The 20,048-nt window shown below is 39.6% G+C and overlaps 1 protein-coding gene across 1 annotated transcript in view; it reads right to left on the bottom strand.

The window, feature by feature from the left end:
• The window catches only part of PLCG2 (phospholipase C gamma 2), a 55,231-nt gene that overhangs the window by 32,448 nt on the left and 2,735 nt on the right, over positions 1 to 20,048 (bottom strand). Inside the window, exons 2-6 of the mRNA XM_041400909.1 lie at positions 18,818 to 19,051; positions 6,657 to 6,797; positions 4,051 to 4,144; positions 2,954 to 3,001; positions 452 to 536 (exon numbers count right to left, since the gene is read on the bottom strand). Coding sequence (XP_041256843.1) covers positions 452 to 536; positions 2,954 to 3,001; positions 4,051 to 4,144; positions 6,657 to 6,797; positions 18,818 to 19,013 — 564 coding nt within the window. The 5' untranslated portion in view covers positions 19,014 to 19,051. The remainder of the gene's footprint in view (positions 1 to 451; positions 537 to 2,953; positions 3,002 to 4,050; positions 4,145 to 6,656; positions 6,798 to 18,817; positions 19,052 to 20,048) is intronic.

Genomic DNA, 20,048 nt, shown 5'->3' with positions numbered 1-20,048 from the left:
AGCAGAAGCAAGAATGTCTGCTTTAAGGGTGGAGAGCTGGAAAGCAGGAAAGGGTGGGGATATTCAAGGTTCCTGAAGGAATGGAATGACATTCAGAAGTTATTAATATTGGCATTAGTTGGAGAGAAGAGGTTGTTATTTGATTACTGAAAAAAAAATTAAGATGAAATTTATATAGAAGAAAAAGAAAGATAAAATACTTTTCTATGTACTTGCTCAGTACTGGAGCTCAAAACCCAGTGTTGGCTTTGGTCACCCACACAATGAAAAGAAGGAACATTTATGTCTGTATTTTCTTATACCCTCACATATAGGCAAAGCCAAGCTGACAGATTAATCAGTAAAATTTATTTAACTATTCATGATATAAATTTTAAAAAAAAGTGTCCTAAAAAGAAACATCAACACTTATCAGAGAATACCAAACACATTTGAGTAATCAGGTAATTACCGCAAATTTATCCTTCAAATACTTCATGCTGCTCACTTTGAAGTTCACTTGGGGAAGGACAGTTTTCAGCTCTCTAAGACTGATACTGGGGGGAAAAAAGGAGAAAAAAAGATAGCAAAATCACCACTATGTGTTGTATCCAGTCAGCTACTCATATATTTTCTATCAACACAAAAATGTGACTAGTGAAACATTTTGTGTATGGTTCATCTTACATACCTGTAAACTTATATAAACTTAACACCTACACAGAAGCAAGGGAGACATGGAGAAACAGGCATTTCAATTAATTTGGAATTAAAAGAACCATGTTGCATAAATATGTATTTCTCTCTCAGCAATTAAGCAGATCTAGATGATCAGCTCAAATGCAGATATTTATACATGGTCAGATGAACTGCAGCCTTTCTTCCACTGAAACCGGATTACAGACACAGAAAACATCATGCAAAGGCTGTACCAAACAGATGAGCACAAACAGAAAATAAAATGCCCCTGTTTTCAATACCATTTTAACCTTTATCTCCAGATGTTATTCAGTCTGGTAATGCTGATTTGCAGCAGCAAGACTCTTCCCTTCTGCAACATCTGAACATGATCTCATTCTCCTCTCCCAAGCAGGTGTTCCCTTCCAGTTCCATTTACACAGACCTGCTGATTCTTTTCACAGAGTTTCAGAATGCCCAATGATATCCCAGCAACACTTCCAAAATCAAAGTTTTCTAGATAACAACAAGGCAGCAAGTCAAGGGAGCACAGCTACAAGACCTGTAGGTCCTATTGCTGAAGCCCACAAAATATTAAAGCAGTACCAACAGTACCCAACAAAACAAGACTCAGGGACTCTGCCTTGGCCTACAGGACAATTGAGAAGCCATTAAACCTCTGCAAACACAGGGTCAGAACAGAGTTGCTTGAAAGCAACAAAACCAATTAGCACGTGAATGAAAGTAACACTTCCATTCTACATTGTCCATGCCAGCAGCTATCCTGTGAGATATTCTCATCTCCATTGTGCAAGAGGGAAAGAGGCAAAGCAAGAAGGAACTATGCTAAAGTCCATGCCCAAGCCAGATTAGAACTCAGGAAATTCCTGGCTTTCCTCCTCGTCGCCAGACCTCTGGAAAAAAACACTGTTAGGAGCAAGAACGAGCACTCCATTTGTACACTAAACACCAAGCACAAGCAATTTCCTCTGGCCAGACAAGGGCAAGAGAAAACAAAGAGCTGGGACTTCATTACCACTGGAAAAAAATTCAACCTGTGGAACAGGACTTGCCTGATAGCCTAACCTTTACAATTAACCTCCCTAAAAACCACAGCTCAGAACACAACGGACCTCAGTCCCAACTCCTATCCTGAATTTTTCTAAAAGCATGAATCATCTAGGAAAAGAAGGAAAAACTGCCCTCTCCATAGTGCAAGTCTCCTTGGTCCCAACCAAGCTGCCTCGTAGCAATAAAACAATCCTAAAGCAACAAATGATGCCTCTTCAGCAGACACCTACTGTCAGCCACAGCTGCTCCACCCTAACATTTGCTTTTGCTTTGTGAACCCCAACAACACACCCCCATTGCAGGGTTAGCTCTGAAAATGCATCAGGGGGTACAAGTCAATATCCAGTAAAGGATGGGACTGTGGCCAGCTGATGGGATTGTGGCCAGCTCTGAAATGGGGTCTCAGCTCAGCCTGCACAGTGCCCTAGGCTGTCTGCACAAAGGTGTGATTTCCTGCAATACCACAGCCTCAGCCACACAATGAAACACCTCACTGCAGTTTGCTTTTAGGAAAAGGTGTACACGACAGGGAAAGCAGGAGCTTTTCTACACTGATTTGTACTTAATAATAAAATGCATGTTCCAGACAAAGAGAAAAATCATGGTGAAATGATAACACAGAAGGGAGAAAAAGTTAACATTCTTCTCAGTGTCACGATTTCTGGCAACTCTAAGGACAGGTGTGCAGTTGAATTTTTTTTTTTTTTTAAAGTCTCCTTTGCGTGTAAAAGCTACAAAGCCACATCACACATGGACCTGAAAGGAACTACTGAAACCCAGACACATGAAGCCACACATCACACTGGGAGCTAGAGCCCCTGGCACTTCTTTCACTTGAGAAGCACCAGGTCAAAGGTGATTCTTTGGCTTTGGTCTGGTCAAATACAAGGCAGAGACAAGCTCATGGCCAGGCAGTTCCAGCTGAGCTCAATCTCTGAAATAACACTTTGCTCTTTCTGGCAAAGTAATTCTAGGCTAAAATTTAAAACACTTAGTTGTCAATCATTTGTTTCCTCATTATACCATGTACATAAACCTGAGGGAATGCTATGAACACACTGTGTTTAGCAAAAGGCAAAACTCGAGTTGCTAAAGCAAGGGCAAATGCCATTTTCAGGGATCTCATACTCCACATTTTGGACAATGAATTCTTTATTCTTTTTATTCCACAGAATCTGCAACAAAAATTCACTAAAAACATCTGAAAAAAGACAGAGCTTCTTACCTATTTTTTCTGGTTTGATCAACAGAATAGATCTGCTTTCTCAGCCAGCTTGTAGAAGAGGGAAAAAAATAAATCTAAGAATTATAAAGAATATACAGCCAAGGAAATTTCAAAATCTATAGACAAAACTCAATAGAAATACTTAAAAGTTCTTAAGATTCATGTATTTTAGCAAAGCAAAAACATTACCAGTTTTTGCAGCATTCAAGCATCCAGCCAGTTTTTTTTAACCACATCTGTAAATATGTACTTTGCTGCATTTTAAAGTCACATAAACAACACAGGAAGGGGAAGGGTGGGCAGGACAGAAAAGAATGAGTAACCAGAAGCTGTAAAAAAGTAAGAGGATAAAGTGAGCCAAAACTTCAGCTAACCTAAACTGGAGTAACTCCATAAGTTCAATGATTTCTGCCAGATTTATCTTTGAGCTGTTGGCTCAAATATTTGTTAGATGCATAAAAATTAAAAACTAGAGGAAAGAGATAGGGTTTTAAGGAATTTTAAAGAAAATCCTCATTACAGTGCATGTCAGGTTTAGATGCACAGTAAAATACTTTTAGTTGCACCAATAGTAAATAAATGCCTACACAATTTTGATCTAAAAGAAGAAAGCACTGCTGAGCTGATTTTGAGACTCAATAGGAATTACTCTTGTTTGACAACACCAGTGTCAAAGCCACGATTTGATCAGGGAACAAGTGAGGGCAGAGCATATCCTCACTAACAGCAGCAGCCACAAACAAAAATGCCAGCAGTGATGAAAAGCAATGGGGTATGGAGACATTACTGAAACCTGTCCACAGGCAATCTGAGCCTGAGCAACAACATCCTCTAAAGGACAGAGGTGCAGCTTCACCTTCCTATGGCTGACTTCTGAATTTTCCAAGAAGCCAACACACAAACACCAGCTGCTCTTGTAACCTCATGAAGAGATTTTGTTTTGGGTGCACAGAACAAGGTGAACTGCAAGTTCACATTAGTGTATGAAGGAGAGTGTGACTCCAGAGCACCTATGTAGCAAAACAGACATTGAGAATTTCATTCAGATTTTCCTCTTTCAATTCCCAGTCTCACAAAGTGCAAATATGCCCACATACCTCTCTGTGATTGCAGGTGTGGGAGCACTCATGACCTCTTGATACAAGATATTCAAGCCACACAACCATTTATCAGTATCATCTTTAGAGTCAGCTGAAAAAAATAATATGCTACGTTAAACACCAAAACAAAACCAAGACAGAACTTGTTTAGATAAACCCTAGTACACAAAGCTGCTGACCAACCTTCTTCTTTGATAAATCTCATCGCATAGCTTCATGTTGCTACTAATAAAGCTAATAAAAAACAGCATAAATTTGGGGGCAGGTAAGCTCTGACAAAAAAATGCCTGCTTTTAGAAGACTTTTATCAGAGTAGGAAAGTTTCAATATTTCAGCAAAATCACTATAAAACTACTGCTGAGCTCCTGTGGTAACACAATCAAAATTAATTCTCTTCTCCTCTGTCTCCAAGGTGGCAAAAGCCTAGGACCCAGATCAGAGCAACCTGAAGGATGCAGGCAAAAGAACTCGGTACTGCTATAGCATCAAGCTGGTTCATTATATTCCCAGCAACCTACAACAAAATTGCAATATACTGGCTTTTGACATAATCACTTTCTATTTATCCTAACCGTGCCTCTCAACACATTGTTCCAGACTAAATTTTGGCAAGACAAACAGAAAAGGAGCAATGTACAAAATTGGTGTAGCAGATATAAAACGTTATAATACAAGTCAAAAAAAGGTCTAAAATTCCTTATGTGGCCTAGCTGGAAGCCAGGTACATCTTCCTCCCTACCCTGCAAATTAGAATATCACTGCTTTGTTTTGTTTAAAATGTAGTTTGCCTTTCCATTCCCAAACCAGAAGAGTCCTCATCATTTATCATGATTGCATTTGGTAATTCTTCAGCCCAGCAGAAGGAAGATGAGGAACTGCTTGTTGAGCACAGCTTTCCCTAGGAAATACCAGCTAAGCTGCAATAACCTTGCATGAGATGTGATCTTTACAGCCCTCAGCTGGGCAAAGTCCATTTGATTTAGCAGGCTGGCTCTGAAATTGCATGAAGGCATTCTTCAATTAAACCAGCTCTGAAAAATTATTTTCACTCAGGAGCTGAAATCTTTTATCAGCCTTCAAAGCAAACAAGTTTCTCAAAAGGTGAAGATTACATTTTATTTAAACATACTTTCAAACAATGCTTTATCCCCCAAGGACAAAGCCAGAGCCCAGCCTCAGCTCCCCATTTGAAATGTTTTTCACCTTGTTACAATTTTGGAAAGAACACCCACTACCTCTGCCAAACCAATTCTTCTCCCAAGACAATTCTGCCCCTTTTGATAGCTACCATTCCCTTCAAGGAACAATTCTTTTATATTGTTTTAAGAAACCATGACAAAGCCCTTCCACAAGGAAAAGGATTTCCCCCTCACTGAAAGTTATATCATGTTGTTCTGCAGTTCAGCATTACAGCAAGAGCTCATGGTACCAAGTGTTTTCAAAGTATTGGCAGGGGCCTGGTTTGAGAACTGCCATGGGGGAGGGACTGGAGGGGCTGTCAGAGGAAATCAAGCTGAAGTCCCTGGCACAGCTGCACGTAAGCACAGCCACTTACTCAAAATTTTCACAGACTTCAGTCAAGAATGGTAAAACTTATTTAAAAACCCCTAAGAAAGGATTAGTCTTTCATTTCAAAAGCATCTGACTGCAAAAAAATTGTACTCTAATACTGCAATCTATAAGAAATTCATCCCACAAATAATAAAAAATAAAAGCTGTCAGTACTTAAACACTTAGAAAGCACTCCCCTTTTCTCACATTACGATTTTGCAATAAAGATTTAAATGAAGAGAGAACTACAACTCCAAATAAATTGTCTGTATGGTTCTAAACCAAGGACCCATTACAAATCTTTTAGAAAAGAAATCTCTTTGTAAATTCCACTAGTTAGAAATTGTATTCAGCCTGTACTGTAAAAACTTATATCTCTTTAATTTCAAAATCTTTAGGTTTGTAACCACGGATAATCTTGCCTATAATAAAAAGAGTTCCAAAATTCCCTTTGTTTCACACAGACCTCTTCATTTTAAATTTATCATTTTCCAATTTTATTTATGGTTCCCTAGTACTTATTTAGAAGAGGTTTAGTATTATCAGGCGACATGCACACAAATAGCCCAAACTAAAACTTCATTTTTTCCAAATTAGTCTGCAATTGCCCATAGGCCATGGGAAAATTTCTGTGATGCAGCTGCAGTGCAACTTTTTATGGCTATTACATCCCAAATCATTCTGGCCAGTCTAAAAGTGTTAGGACAATATTCTGGCCACACTGAATAGCTGTTCTTAAAGAGGGCAATGCTACCTCTACTCTTCAGTGCTGAAAACCTTATTGGAGTTATTTAACCAGCAAAAATCTACCTTGCTAGAAAAATCAGAAACGACATTCACATGATGCGCCACTGGAAAGTGAAACTTTCCAAATGCAGCAGGTCACAGACAAGAAGGGCTGAGGAAAAGGTCTGGCTCCAGATTTTAAGCATCTGGTGCACTCCTGAACTGCAGAAGTTAAAACCACATTATTCTGTGCATTCCTGTTCCATCAATGTGTTTGACTTGTTCAATCAGTAACCTTAAAGAAGAAAGAAAAAAGATAAAAGTACCTGCTAAACTTAAGGTGTTGAGGACAAACTGGGTACCATAAAAAACAGTAAAGCAGTGCTCTTCTCTGTGCCTTGCTTTGCAGCGTTCAAAGTCCTTTGAATTTTTTCCTGGGCGAATCTCTTTTATTTCCATCAGATCCACTGAAAGAAAACAACATTCAGTAAGTACAACTGCAGAGCCTGAAATGGTAGGATGGATAATTCAAAGTATGCACACACATATAAAATAGCTATATATATAAAAATGCAGGTCTGTATTGGACAAGAAATGCAAATTGTGCCAGCTTTTAATCCATAAATCCACAAATAAATAGTAACAGACAATAGTAGAAAAGGACTAGAAGAAGAAAAATAACCTGTCATATTTTTATTATTTCATTATCACTGATTTTCCATGGACAAGGTGCATACACATGGCCTTTGGCTCACAGAAAATGTGATTTCACAAATGGCATTAACTCTAAGCAAGTAATTTTCCAATTGCCATGAAAACTGTTCAGAAACAAAAAAGAAAATATACAATTTTACCTTACCTGCCTAAACCATCTTACATAGCCAGCTAACCTTGTCAGCTAATACAGTCAGTGGTACTTTCAAGAAAAATATTTGAAGCAGTAATATAAAGAGCAAATCAAGCTTAATAATTAAAATGTTTGTGAGTTTTCTGATGGCCAGCTCCAGAGAGGTCTGTGTTATTTAACATAACCTGTTGTATCACTTTCACCTCTCAGCTCTCCAGAGAACATGGGTATGCACTGGAGCACAGCAGAATGGGAACCCTGCACAAGCACACACTCTCCCAAGCCAGCTCCCTTTTGTCAAACCCTTGCTACAGGGCCTGCAGAACAGGAGGGAGGCAGCACTGAAATAGAAATATGTGTGCTCTCAAGATAAGATACTTATTAGAAAACTGAGGAAGTGGTTTTGTTCTGCCTGTGGACCAGAGAAATAAACAGCTCTTTCCACTTCTGGACAGTCTTGACTTACGAGCTACAGGACGAAGTGTGAAGAAAAACATTTCATGGCTGCTCTCAAAATGTGTTTATCAGACCGAGCAAGATCCAAGGAAAACAGCTGAGGGTTTCTGTCCATGCATTTAAGAATGCCACAATATAAAACCTGTTTCAAATGAGCACCTCATCAGTAACAGAAGATCTTTAACAACATGAAGAAACAGCAGCTCTGCTGCCAGACATGGATGAGCTGAACAACAGCAAAGCTTCCACCAATGTAATGCTGTATTTCTATGATGCCAACATGGACAGACAAGCAAGGAAGTTCATCAACAAAATCCTGAAAATTAAACATTAATTCATCTTGGAACTTCTTACTTTCGGCAAAGTATCCCAGGCCAAACTTCTACCAGACACTCCTTTCTCACAGTCATTAAACAACTTACACTGTGAAAATGATACCTCAAAGGTTAACCTGAATAGGATACAAGCATCTTTCTTAAATGAATTTTTCCAAGCATCATTATTCTCAAGGTAGAGGTTTTAATGTCTCAGTCTCCCTCTCAAATCATGACAGCATCTCCTAAGATCTGCATATCTGATTGGTGAAGACTCCTAAATTTATGTTTCAAAATAATTCACACTGTGCCTATAAATGACCAGGAACCAAAAGCTTCTAATGATGACACTGATCTCTCCAAGAGAGACCATGCAGAGTCTCACCTGGATCCTTAAAGATGTATCCAAATTACCATCCTAAAAGTCACCATCTAAAAAAGTTGATCTTACACCACGAATTTACATTCATATCAACAGAGAAGAATCAGAATGCAGAGACAGAAAGTACCCAGATGGAGAGGGGAGGAGGTTGCATGGCTGCAGTAAGTGGCACAGGACTGCACACCAGGCTGCCTCATTCCAACCACTGGCAAGTGCAACCCCAGTCACCTCTTCTGCTTTCCCTTCACCCAACAAATCCCTGCTGAAAAACAGTTTTAACTTCCAAGTGAATCATACCTTTCCTTTCAGATTCTTTTAAATCCACACACATGAACAACACAACAAAAGGCCCTCTCAAAGTACAAACTAGAAGCAGTGATAAAAGAGATTTCACAACCTGCATTGCTGTTGTCATTTCCAGGGGCTCTTACCTCACACTGACCTCTGAAATAAACACACAAACTTACCCAATGTCGCCCCTCAGTTACACACACTCACTGCAGTCCTTCTTGCACTACAGCTTTTCAACCCCACCATCCCCTTCTCCTGCATGAACCTATGTGTATATACAGAGTGGCACAAGGATTTTTGTATGCACACATATGTTATTGCTCCTCCAAATGGTTTTTCAGAAAGGGTTTCACTATACTCTGATTGCTAAACATTCAGTAAATAGAGGAATAGTTCAGCAAGAGAACAAAATTGGATGAAAGGAGAAATAAATATTTATATTAAATAACTCAAATTCAAAATTTCACATCCCTATTATTTTCAGGCAGAACATTCTATATATCCTACAAAATTTGGGCAAGATATAATGATATCTTACATTTCCTTAGAAAATAAATGGAACAGGTACAAAACACAAGTTTTATTAAACATTCTTTAGATTTCTACAGAAATAAAGATGTAATACACATTATAGTTTCAGAAAAATTAATAGAAACTACCTGTATTAATTTTAATGACAATTCATACTGTTGGTTAGGATGTATTACTCTACATTATTGAAAGAAAAGCCAGTGTAGAGAATCAAAGGGACAAATGAGAAATATGAAGAGCAAGCATTAATTCTAGTCTTGCACTGAGCTCTGCATCCTCCACAGGTAGTCTGGAGTCGCCTGGCACCCTCCATGTGATGCCCAGTAACTCCAGAATGGCTGATTCCAAATATACCAAGATAGCAGCAGGCCAGGAAAAGCCACAGCATGTTTCAGACTCAGATTAGTAAATCAACTGTACCAACGTAGTTGTTGCGCAGTTACTGTGAACTTTTTTAACAGCACAATCTGCCACTGAACAATTAAAATGCAATTTCATACCTATGCCAGAACTGCAGGCACAGCACTTCAGACATGCTATCTTTGTACAGCCTTGAAGTACTGGAGCTTTCCTCCTTCTCAAACCCACATGCAAACTGCAAAGCCCTGGCTTCACAGACACGTATTTCTGGGGCCTGACAGACCCCAAAAAAAACCACAGACCTGGGCAGATGCACCTTGCAGAGTCAAGTCAAATCCAATACACTTGCAGGTGGAATTTCCGCAAGAAAGGTGAAAGACTATTAAAATATTTCCTAAGGAAACATGAATCAAAGCATGCCCTGTAGAGAAACTGACTCACATCCAGGGAGACAAGGAGAGCACTCCCCAGCCAAAGAGTTTATGAAAGTCTAGTGCCACTCCAAAACCCACAATTAGTTTACAGTTCATCCATCCCTTTATGTGACTATTTTCCCAGGTTGAAAGGATCTCCTTAGCAGACTCATAAGTCACGGATTGATTCTGACAGCTCCCTCAAGAGGCTCTTTAAGGAGACCAGACTCCAAGGCACCTTCAATTGCCATGCTGTCTCAAGCTCTGATCTGGATGTGCCTTCGAGGCAGTTCAGAGCCTGAAGCTGATGAACTTCAGCTCCTGCTGCTGTGTTGTTTGGCAAATCAGTGAATTCAATGGATCCTTACAATACTACATAGATATTTTCCTAATACTGCACAGATTAATTGCTCAGTGCCTTCCAGGGCACCTGATAGAGCTCTTTACTGCCATGACCTTAATAATAAACTTTTGATCCTTAACATCTCCACTGATCTCCATTCAAATAACCCAGCAGCAGCGATCACATTCAGTCACACACTTGCAGGTTAAAATTCCTGTGACATTTCCTGCAGTCACACTTGGAGGTAGATGGTAAAACAGAACGTGCATTTCACTACAGCAGGTACTGTGCAAGCTGAGGGGAAGACATGATACAAGATAACCAAAGGTAGAAAACTATGTCAAGAGGAGAACTGTGAAAAACACATTACATTGTTATACACAACACTGGGCTGAACTGCAATTTAAAGAGAGAAGTTCTGGCTCTGTCTGCCACAATGGTCACCCACCAGCCACCTCTGGGTGGGAACACAACCATCCAGCACCTGAACAGACAGGTTGGGGAACAGACCCTGCTGAAAAGCAGCCAGTGCCACCAGCAGAGCACCTTCTGTGAGCTGGAAGTGTCCATCTAAATTCCCTGCAGGAAGGTGAGTCTGCAAGAACACCTTTGGTCAAGTCAGGTAATGCTAGGCTGGACTATCAGGCTGATTGTATAGAAATGCATGGGTCAAAAAACCTTAGAGGCTGTCAACCCATGGAGGTACCCTTGATAGAAAAGTCTACATTAACAGTGTAAAAGTTTACCTGAATCTGCCATTATGGACTACAGAGTTCTGTAAGATAACATTCCTGATTCAAAGCCCAGATTCCCCAGGAGTCCTTCAGTGTGGCCACAAATGGTGCTCAGCTCAAAACTCAATCATGTACTTAATGAATGAACAGGAAAAGCCTACAGAGAGTTTCAGAGTAGGCTTACAGAGTCAGAAATCATGCTGTGAGCATTATTTCAATAAGTCTCAAGAAGACTTAAGGGAAACTACTGGCAACATTTTGAAGAAGAAAATAAGGGACTCTGATCACCCAAGCTGCGTGCACCAAGACATGGGCTGGCCATTCTCTCTATGAATATAATTGCATTTCCACGTGTATATATGTACAGTAATATTCCACACCCAGAACCAATCTTTTTTTTCCAAAAATTTGCATCACAAAATATTCCAAGGTAGGTTTCATTTTAGAAAGGAAGAAACTGCAACAGAGGCTGCGTGCAAATGAGTGCCCAGTGAATGAAGAAAGCCTTTAGTACCCTTTTGCAAATGTACTTCATGGTGGTTAGTGAGGACAATGGCTGTGCTCTCACTTCTGCAGAATTAAATATTAACTACCCAAGGCGTGTTTTAACAGCCTCTTTTTTTCAGAGCAGCAATGAAACACAAATCGTCTGTGACTCTAGAGGGAACAAGGTGAGGCTTCTCTTGGAGGAGAAAGTCACAAGAAAGCAGACATGTCCTGCAGCATGGCAGTCCAGATGTGGCAGGGAAAGTAATTCAGCTCATATAAAGAGAGATGTTTACTGAGACATTCAGCAGCCCAAGGAAGTCAGTAGACATCAGCCACAGAACTTCTGAAAACACAGTTAAAGGATGAAACCCGAGAGACAGTGTGGTTCACCTTGAGAAAGCACCCCTGAGTACCTTTCCAAGGGTCCTCCGGGGATTTAGCTGAGTGATTGACATAAGGTTTAGAGAAGTGCACCTTTTAAACCCACAGGGTTTTACGTAATCAGGTCACACAGAGCTGGCATGTACAGTAACAACAAATTACTACTAAATTCATAACTTCTCACTGGATTGCTCAGTACAACACCATGTTACAGTGCTTTCCAGTTTGAGCTCTGAATTCAAGGGGCTGTACACCCAGCTACTGTTTTCATATTAAAAATTAAAGGGCACCTCCACAAAATGGCATAAGAATAGGGTAAAATTTATATATGTGCTCATAAAAGTTTACATTCTGCTCCATGCAACAAAACAAAACAAAAATGTTGGCATATAAACCTGACTTTGGGAAAAGGATGGAGTACCTACACCTCACACTCACTTTGATCACCCAATTTAGGGCTGCTGAGGTCTGTGCAGTTCATTCCATCCCCGTTTTGCTGGCTGGCCATGACAGGAAGTCTGGTTGTTGTAAGTTAGCATCAGACATTGCAGAACTGAGCTGCTAAAGGGAAGACATTATTTGAAAGGAGCTAGAGGCTACACATGTTCATTTTTTCATTTGACCACAGAAACCAAGCTCCATGTACTCAGCTGAAGACTTACACAAAGATCCCCTGGCTAACAACTGAAATACAACCATTTCAAAACACACCAAAAGAAAGGTGAATTTTAATGTTCTTTTGTGAAGCTACTCCAAAAAGAGCAAGAAGTGGACTCATTTTCCAATGGCATATTGTTCTTTAACAGTATTCAGAATACAGAAAGCAAATGATAAAATAGAGACTCAGGGTTTTCAATCTGAGTTTATTTATTACTTTAAGTCTGAAACAGTAAGGAAATTCAGACAAAAATTCTGCTAGCAGTAAGGAAAACAATGGTCCCTACGAGAAATCAGCATGATCAAGTCCAGTATTCAAGCCAAATTAAGCATTCATTTCACACTTCTCACCAGAATATATAGATGCTCATCACTTCTCCCAGAGGTACAGATCTGTAAATGTTTATACCATCTTCTCCAATGGGGAAAAAAAAAAGCTTTCCACCACAGAAGAAATTTACATTGCTATTAACAATTCTACTAAATAAATGACTCAGCTGTTTAACACACAGAAAAAAAATCAATATTTAAGAATGTGAGCCACATGCACGAACACTCTCTTAGGTGCTAGTTTTTGCCTACAGCAACACACAGAAGGCTGCCATTAAATTACACTCCAGATCCCTGCTTTTCCCCTCACCCTGTCAGTTGAATGTGGCCTGACCTGGTGCTGGTATCTACATGATTCTATTACAGATGCACAGCTCCTATAATGAGCTTTGATCATTAAATATCCAGGTGCAACATTTGGCAGAAACTAGTGATTCCTGCTTGGCAGTGTAACAAAGTCTGAAAGCACAGGACAATTTTACAGATTGAGGTAAAGCAGAGCAGCTCCCACAGGTTCTAATTCTACTTTTAACATGATTTTTATAAAAAAAGTCTGATTTTGGTTTTCACATTTCCTTTACCTGTGAAACATGAAAATTCAACTTCGTTTTATGTCTGGGTTTTTTAATCATGTTCTAGAGGACAAATTCAGTAAAATCACCCCTTTTCATCGAGGAAGAAAATCTCAAGTGAACTTAACACTTGATAACTCTTTCCTGTAGTTTAAATGAAAAATCAGCAATGCTAAATGACTTTGAGATGGCAAATTTAATTATTTAAAAGTGGTCATTTTTGCCAACAAACTGTGGGAAAGCTACACATAGAACTAGAGCAGTGAGACAATGTGAAATGAGCAGTTCACATAAATTCTAAAATTACATGTTATGCATTGTCAAACACAGGTTTCTGTTATAAATGGAAAAAAGATACAAAATAGCCCTATTGCATTAATAAAGATCTGGGCTGCAGAAAATAGAAATGGCTGCTATTGTTGTCCTGTGGTGTGTCACGAGCATCAAAGGCTTCAATTTAAGAATAGCCTTTATTCCCCTGCTTCATAATTCTGCAATTACATTGACATGACTTCATCTCTGCCACTCCCCAGCCCAGGTACTTCATCCTCTGAGAAAGTTTTCAGAATAAATTAATACTAACATTTCTCTTCCCACCTTATCTACACCCTGACCTCTCACTCTGCATACAGAAAAAGAAGTTTCAAAGCTGATACATAACTTTTTCTAAATATGGCCTTCTGATGCTTTAAACCTGTTTCTTGTTATGAGCTTGCTTGTCACTAGATATTTTTATTATGGAATCTTTTGCAATAAATAAAGAACATGACCAAAAAAAAAAAAAAAAAAAAAAAAAAAAAAAAAAAAAAAGGAAAGGTGATCTTTCTTTTCCAAAAAACAAGGGATTAAAATATGGCTTATATAATTTTACAAAAGCAGGTCGCCTCTTCACATTATTAAAAAAAAAAAAATTCCTGGGCATTTAAAAACAGAGAAATCATCTTCTGTCCTCAAATAGAATCTTCCTTGAAATGAGCATGCTTGTATTACAGAGAATCACACACTTGCACATTCAAGGATGTCACCACAGATTTCTGAGAGTATAAATTCTCCTGGCTGTGAATCATCCCTTCACTCAAGGGATTCTTGGAAGAATATGCAGAAACTCACACATTTTCCAGTGACTAATCCAACTTTAGTCACCGTGAGCTTTCCCTTAATAATCGTCCTGAAAGCACTTTGCATCTGAGAAAGAATGGAATACCCACAATGGATCAGCTTCCTGGAGATTTACACCTCACCACCAGCTTGCTCTACAAGCTTAAATATCCTAACTTTGAGGCTTAATTTATTCGTGTGCATATAAATGCTATACCACAATTCGGGAGGCCTTATCTGGGAGTTCTGGAATGTCCTCTCAGACAGCAAAGCCCAGGTGTCAGGCACACAGCCGTGTGTCTCAGCAGAGTCCCAGCAAATCCTGGGATTTGGCCACCTCTCCCTTCCCCTCTGCCTGTCACTGCTGTCCCAGCGTGCACAACACCCCCTGGGACAGTCTGAGGTGGGCAGAACCACCCCCGGGGGTGTGTGACCCATCCAGACCCACACACAGCTGTAAAGGTTAAACACACAACAAAAATGCACAGCAGAACCATCAGGAGCAAACACACTGCACAGACCATGCTGGCAGCTTCACAGTTACCCACCCAGAATGCAGGGATTCCTTTCTGCAGGAAAAGAGCCCATTGCAAGCTAAACAAGCAAATCAAATCCCTCTCCACAAGGAAACCAAATTTTCCTTCTCTCAAGCAAAAATAATTCATTGTCTCAAATGCCGATCTGGGTTGGCAGGTGATGGAATTTAACTTGGAATTTAACCGTTTAATAGTGGGCTGTGAAAACATCACCTCAAACTGACATTGTGCACAGACAGAAATACAGTGCCTCTTGATCTACTGTTGAAATAGGATATCCTTCTCTAAAGGACACAACCAACCTGTGTTCCTTCATTTAGGGGAAAACACAGAGGTTTTTCCCCAGTTCCTTTCTCTTAGAAATTCCTCTTGTAAATGGCAACTCAAGTCTCTCAAAAGATCAATGTAAATCTCCAGTACTTGGACACTGTGTGATCTGAGCCACACAATGAAGACAAGGATTGTTTAAACCAGATTTCCTAACCTTTGTAAATCTTCCCTTCTTACCACCCCAAAGACCTGGATCTAGGAAGAGTTTTCTGAAGCTTCTCATCCAGAGAAACACACCTGCACTGAGCAGGAAATAGCCTTAATTTTAGCAACTCTTACACTCTGTTCTAAACAGATATGCTGACAGGTTTTCAACAAAAGGGGCCCTTTTATGAGCAGTGCAATTTAAAATACACAGTAGTGCCACTTTTGGGCCCACGGGGTTGTGTAAATATTTATATAAGCATAGCTAATCCTACATCTCTCCCTTGCTCTGGTCAATTTATTCCAGAATAAGAGTAGCTGTCTTTTTGTTATTGTGAAGCTTAACTTAAATCATTTCCGAAATAATATTAACCAAACTTGAGAAAGTCATTGTAATAATTATAATCAACTCTGGCTTAGAGGAATTTGAGTGTTCTTCAAACATGCACAGTCTATCAGCAAGCAAATCAGCATTATGACATCCAAAATTCACAATACTACACAGGGCAGTTAGGGAGCTGGACTCCATCTTTGCCATCTATTAGCAGCCTATTTTTGTGTCCCAAAGTTAAAGAACTCTCCTCACTCTCTGATTTAGAAACACAAACCCATAGCAGATGCTAACACTGATTTTTCTGCCTTCTGTAAAGAGCAGTTGCCAAGCTTGAGTTAAAATAGCACACACGGATCAGGAAACCATCTTAACTTTCCCACTCCTACTGAATATTAATTGTTTTTGGACTGACACACATGCAAACAGCAATCATTAAGATCATGAATATTAGATTTTGTACAGCATAAGTGTATTAATATATTATAATACTTGAGATGATAAATCTCTGTCCTCAACCACTTTTTAAAAAATCGAGAAACAAAAATTTGGGTTTTATTTGTCACTTTTATTTGAAGTTAATATAATACACCAGCACATATTTGGGCTCATTCATATAGACATCCATATTCAAGAGGTCACTCCATTCAATTCTCAAATAGCAAAGCTTCAAATCCATAAATTTTCCACTTCTCAAGCAAAAAGAAAGCCTGAGTCTCAGTCAAACAAAGCAACAGCAACATACAAATAACTAACTAAATAAAATACTTCCTTCCTCTTCAGCAAAAACACTGTCAGCAAGCTAAAACTGCAGTGACTTTCATTTCTAGTAGACCAGATACGGTTCATGGTGAGTTGGAACAACTGTTCATACAATATTCTGGAACAATACCTGAAAAACACAGCTTGTTGGAGCAGGTTCATTGCTTTTTAAGCCTATAAAACAATATTTTGCATATCTGTGCTTTAGACTAGGACATATTTTCAGACCTAAAGTTCCCAGCGTTATACACGTCACTGAAGTGTTGCTCAATTTAAGAAACTGCTACAGCACTACAATTTTTGTGGAGAGGCAGATGGCTTTTGGGTAAGTCACAGATCTGGAGCAATATTCCTGTTCTAGCCTGGATCTGGAAGCAAGTCATTACCCTGCTGGATCACCCAAGTTTAAGAGTCAAATTACAATATTCACCTTCTTTTAACAGCATTAAAACCCATGCACAGAGCAAACTAGTTAATTTATTATTTATTATTACACAGACACGCATCAGCCACAGAAAGCTTTGATAAAAGGTGATTATAAGACAAATCTGAAAAACTGACCCCAATATCTGGAATGTACAGTCTGTTCAGATTTAAATTTGTCCCCTCTGTGCAAGTGGCTACGGCAAGACTTCAACACACGGTCAGAGATTGGCTTGGCCAGAGGACTCTGAGGTCTCCTTCCCTCACTGAGTGGTCATTTTCTGCTATGTTTTATCTTATTCCTCTGTGTGTAAACCCCAGGCTTTATTTGCTAAACAATACTCAAGCACTGCTCTCATAACTGAATTCTACATGCCCTCCCAGGAGTACTTTTTTGGCACACTACCAGCAATACACTCGTACTTGCATTCACACACATCATTATAGAAAGGATAATTACCCTCATTTGTCACGTCAGAAACTGGGGCAATGAAAGATTATGATCCAGAGTACCTGTTAATTGGGTGTCCAGGCCTGTTTGCTTTTCCCCAGAATACTGAATATTGACCATATTTTCACCACCAATGATAAAAACACCCTCCCAGACAACCAGACTTTTATTTCCACTATATCACATTTCCAGTTGCAGGTCCAGTCCCCACAAGGAATGAGATAGGAATCAATGGAAACAGTAGCAGAGATTTAATACTTTTAAGTCAGGAGCATGAAGAGAAACTGCTCAGACAATCCCATAATCATGCAAATTCTCAGTGCCTGTCTTTGCAACCTTACAGACCAAAGGATTTTTAACTTACCGTATATTTACCAAAAAAAAACCAAAACCTTCTAAAACTCCACACCTCAACAGACCAATAAATGATTCTGGCATTTCAGACAAGCTATTCAATTCCTTATTGAGGACAAACACTACTTAGCAGCTGTAGAGTAAAATCATGCTCACAATAATTTTACAAAGTTACCATGTAGTCCTATGCAAGTACTGTAATTACATTACACCACCCTGAGCTGCAGAAATCACAGAAAGCCAAGGCTGAGCTTTCTTGGCATCAGTTGTGTTCGTAAGAACTGAGGATTAGTCTCACTTTATTCTTCTATTCTAGTTTTTGCAGCCCTATCTAGCCTTACACTCCCCTTCTATTTCCTGACCTTGTTATAAATAATGGGTTTAGTCAGTTCCAATATCAACTATAGAGACAATACTAACTCAGGGCCTTGAAACCACCTCATATCTCACAGCTTCATCCTCCTAAGCCATTGGTACTTTCCAGTAATGGTCCTAAATAATGACTTCCATCCTGAGACAGCAAACTGCCCAAGAAAATACCATAACATGAATTCAGTTTTCTTGTATTGAAGGTGTTTGGTTGGTTGTTTTGTTTTGTTTTTTTTGTAGAGAAGTGGTAAAGAATAATTACTCATATTAATTTATAAGACACAATGATGGAAAACAGTCTGTCAATTCAGAGAACACAAACACCATCATATTCAAAGATGAAAACTTTAAGAACAAGGCTAAGGATAAAAGCAGGTTGATCATATTTAAGTAGTGTTACATACCTAAATAATGAGCTGCAGAAGATTCTTTGTCTACATTACAACAATTCAAAATATTCTCAGCAAATTACCAAACTCTTTCAGCCAAAATCTTCATAAGGTTAACAAAAGACTTGTTAAATTAATATTTGACAAGTACCTCAATTTATTAGTAACTCCAAATTCAGGTGCACATTGCAAATACTCACAGAAACCTTCAATCTTGTCAGCTGTCTTGCTCCATGCTACCTGCCTGGTTTCCATTATGACTTGAATAGTCCTCCTTTCTGGGCTGCTCTTCTTAAGACTGAATATTGTCATAACAGTTCCCAATTCCAAGGTCCTTTTGATCTGGCTTTTCTCATATTCAGGCAGCACTCCATAGTCTATAGTCTTTCTGGGCATTTTTTCTTTTTAATCAAACTTTTATGGTCTTCAGTGTCCTAAAGAGAAAAAAATTATAAGGAAGAAAATTGAAAAATTCAATAATTAAAACAGCATTTTCATCTCTTTAAAGATCACATTTATGTAGTTAGATACCTAACACAGACTGTTTCCCATGCAAATGCAAGGCAGGTACATGGCCAACATTAACTCTTGCTGGTTTATCCTGACAGGATCCTTCACAGAGGGCAGTTCCAGCAATATCAGCTTGTGAAAACTCTTACACTGTATTAGAATTTAAACCTGGATGAGATCTACATGAGAATGTAAAGCAGGTAACTGTCCTTTTGAGAACTGTAGTGAAGGGAAAACATGAGCAATACAAACACTAAGTGCTGGCAACGTCTAAACATCAGTTTTTGCACTTTTAAAACTTCATGGCTGTTTCTCCTACACAGTCTGCCTTCTCTTGCCCACACGTTGGGTGGCAGATATTTGTGTGCATGCACTTGGGACACATCCTGGCACAGAACAGCCAAAAGAGGGATGTGTACAGAGCAGATCTCACAAATATTAGCAAGTTCTTGTGCCCTCTGGTCTCCCACATCACTGCACCAAACCGCTAATTACGAGCTTGATTACTCCTCAGTGAGGTTATTTACAAACAGGACGGTCTGCAAGCTGCTCTGTCACCCATGAACGAGTAGCACTGTCACACAAGTCTCAGGGGCTGCTGCCACACAGCTCCCAGCCATCCCCCCTAACCTGATCCCCGAGCAGGACAGGTTTACAGCAGCTCTGTGCACGCAGCCACCAGGCACGGCTCCCCTCTGCTCCTCTTCCTCTCTCCTCAGGCCACTGCTCTCCATCACAAGCAGTTTCAGTTTCCGTGTTCATGGCTAATTCGACCGTGGCACTTCTCGCTTCCCCTTCGTGACTTCTGCCAGCCTCGCCCCCTCACCCCGTGTGCTGTTGACCGCTCTTTGCTGCTCCCTCTCATTGCCTTTAGCATCGCCTCACCAGCTGCTCTAGGAGCAATCTCCCTGACTTTGAAGC

Source organism: Onychostruthus taczanowskii, unplaced genomic scaffold (assembly GCF_017590055.1).
Source record: "Onychostruthus taczanowskii isolate IOZ18803 unplaced genomic scaffold, ASM1759005v1 scaffold18, whole genome shotgun sequence".
Taxonomy (NCBI): Eukaryota; Metazoa; Chordata; class Aves; order Passeriformes; family Passeridae; genus Onychostruthus; species Onychostruthus taczanowskii.
Note: the sequence above shows the minus strand (reverse complement) of the source record. Positions and strands in the feature narration are given on the sequence as shown.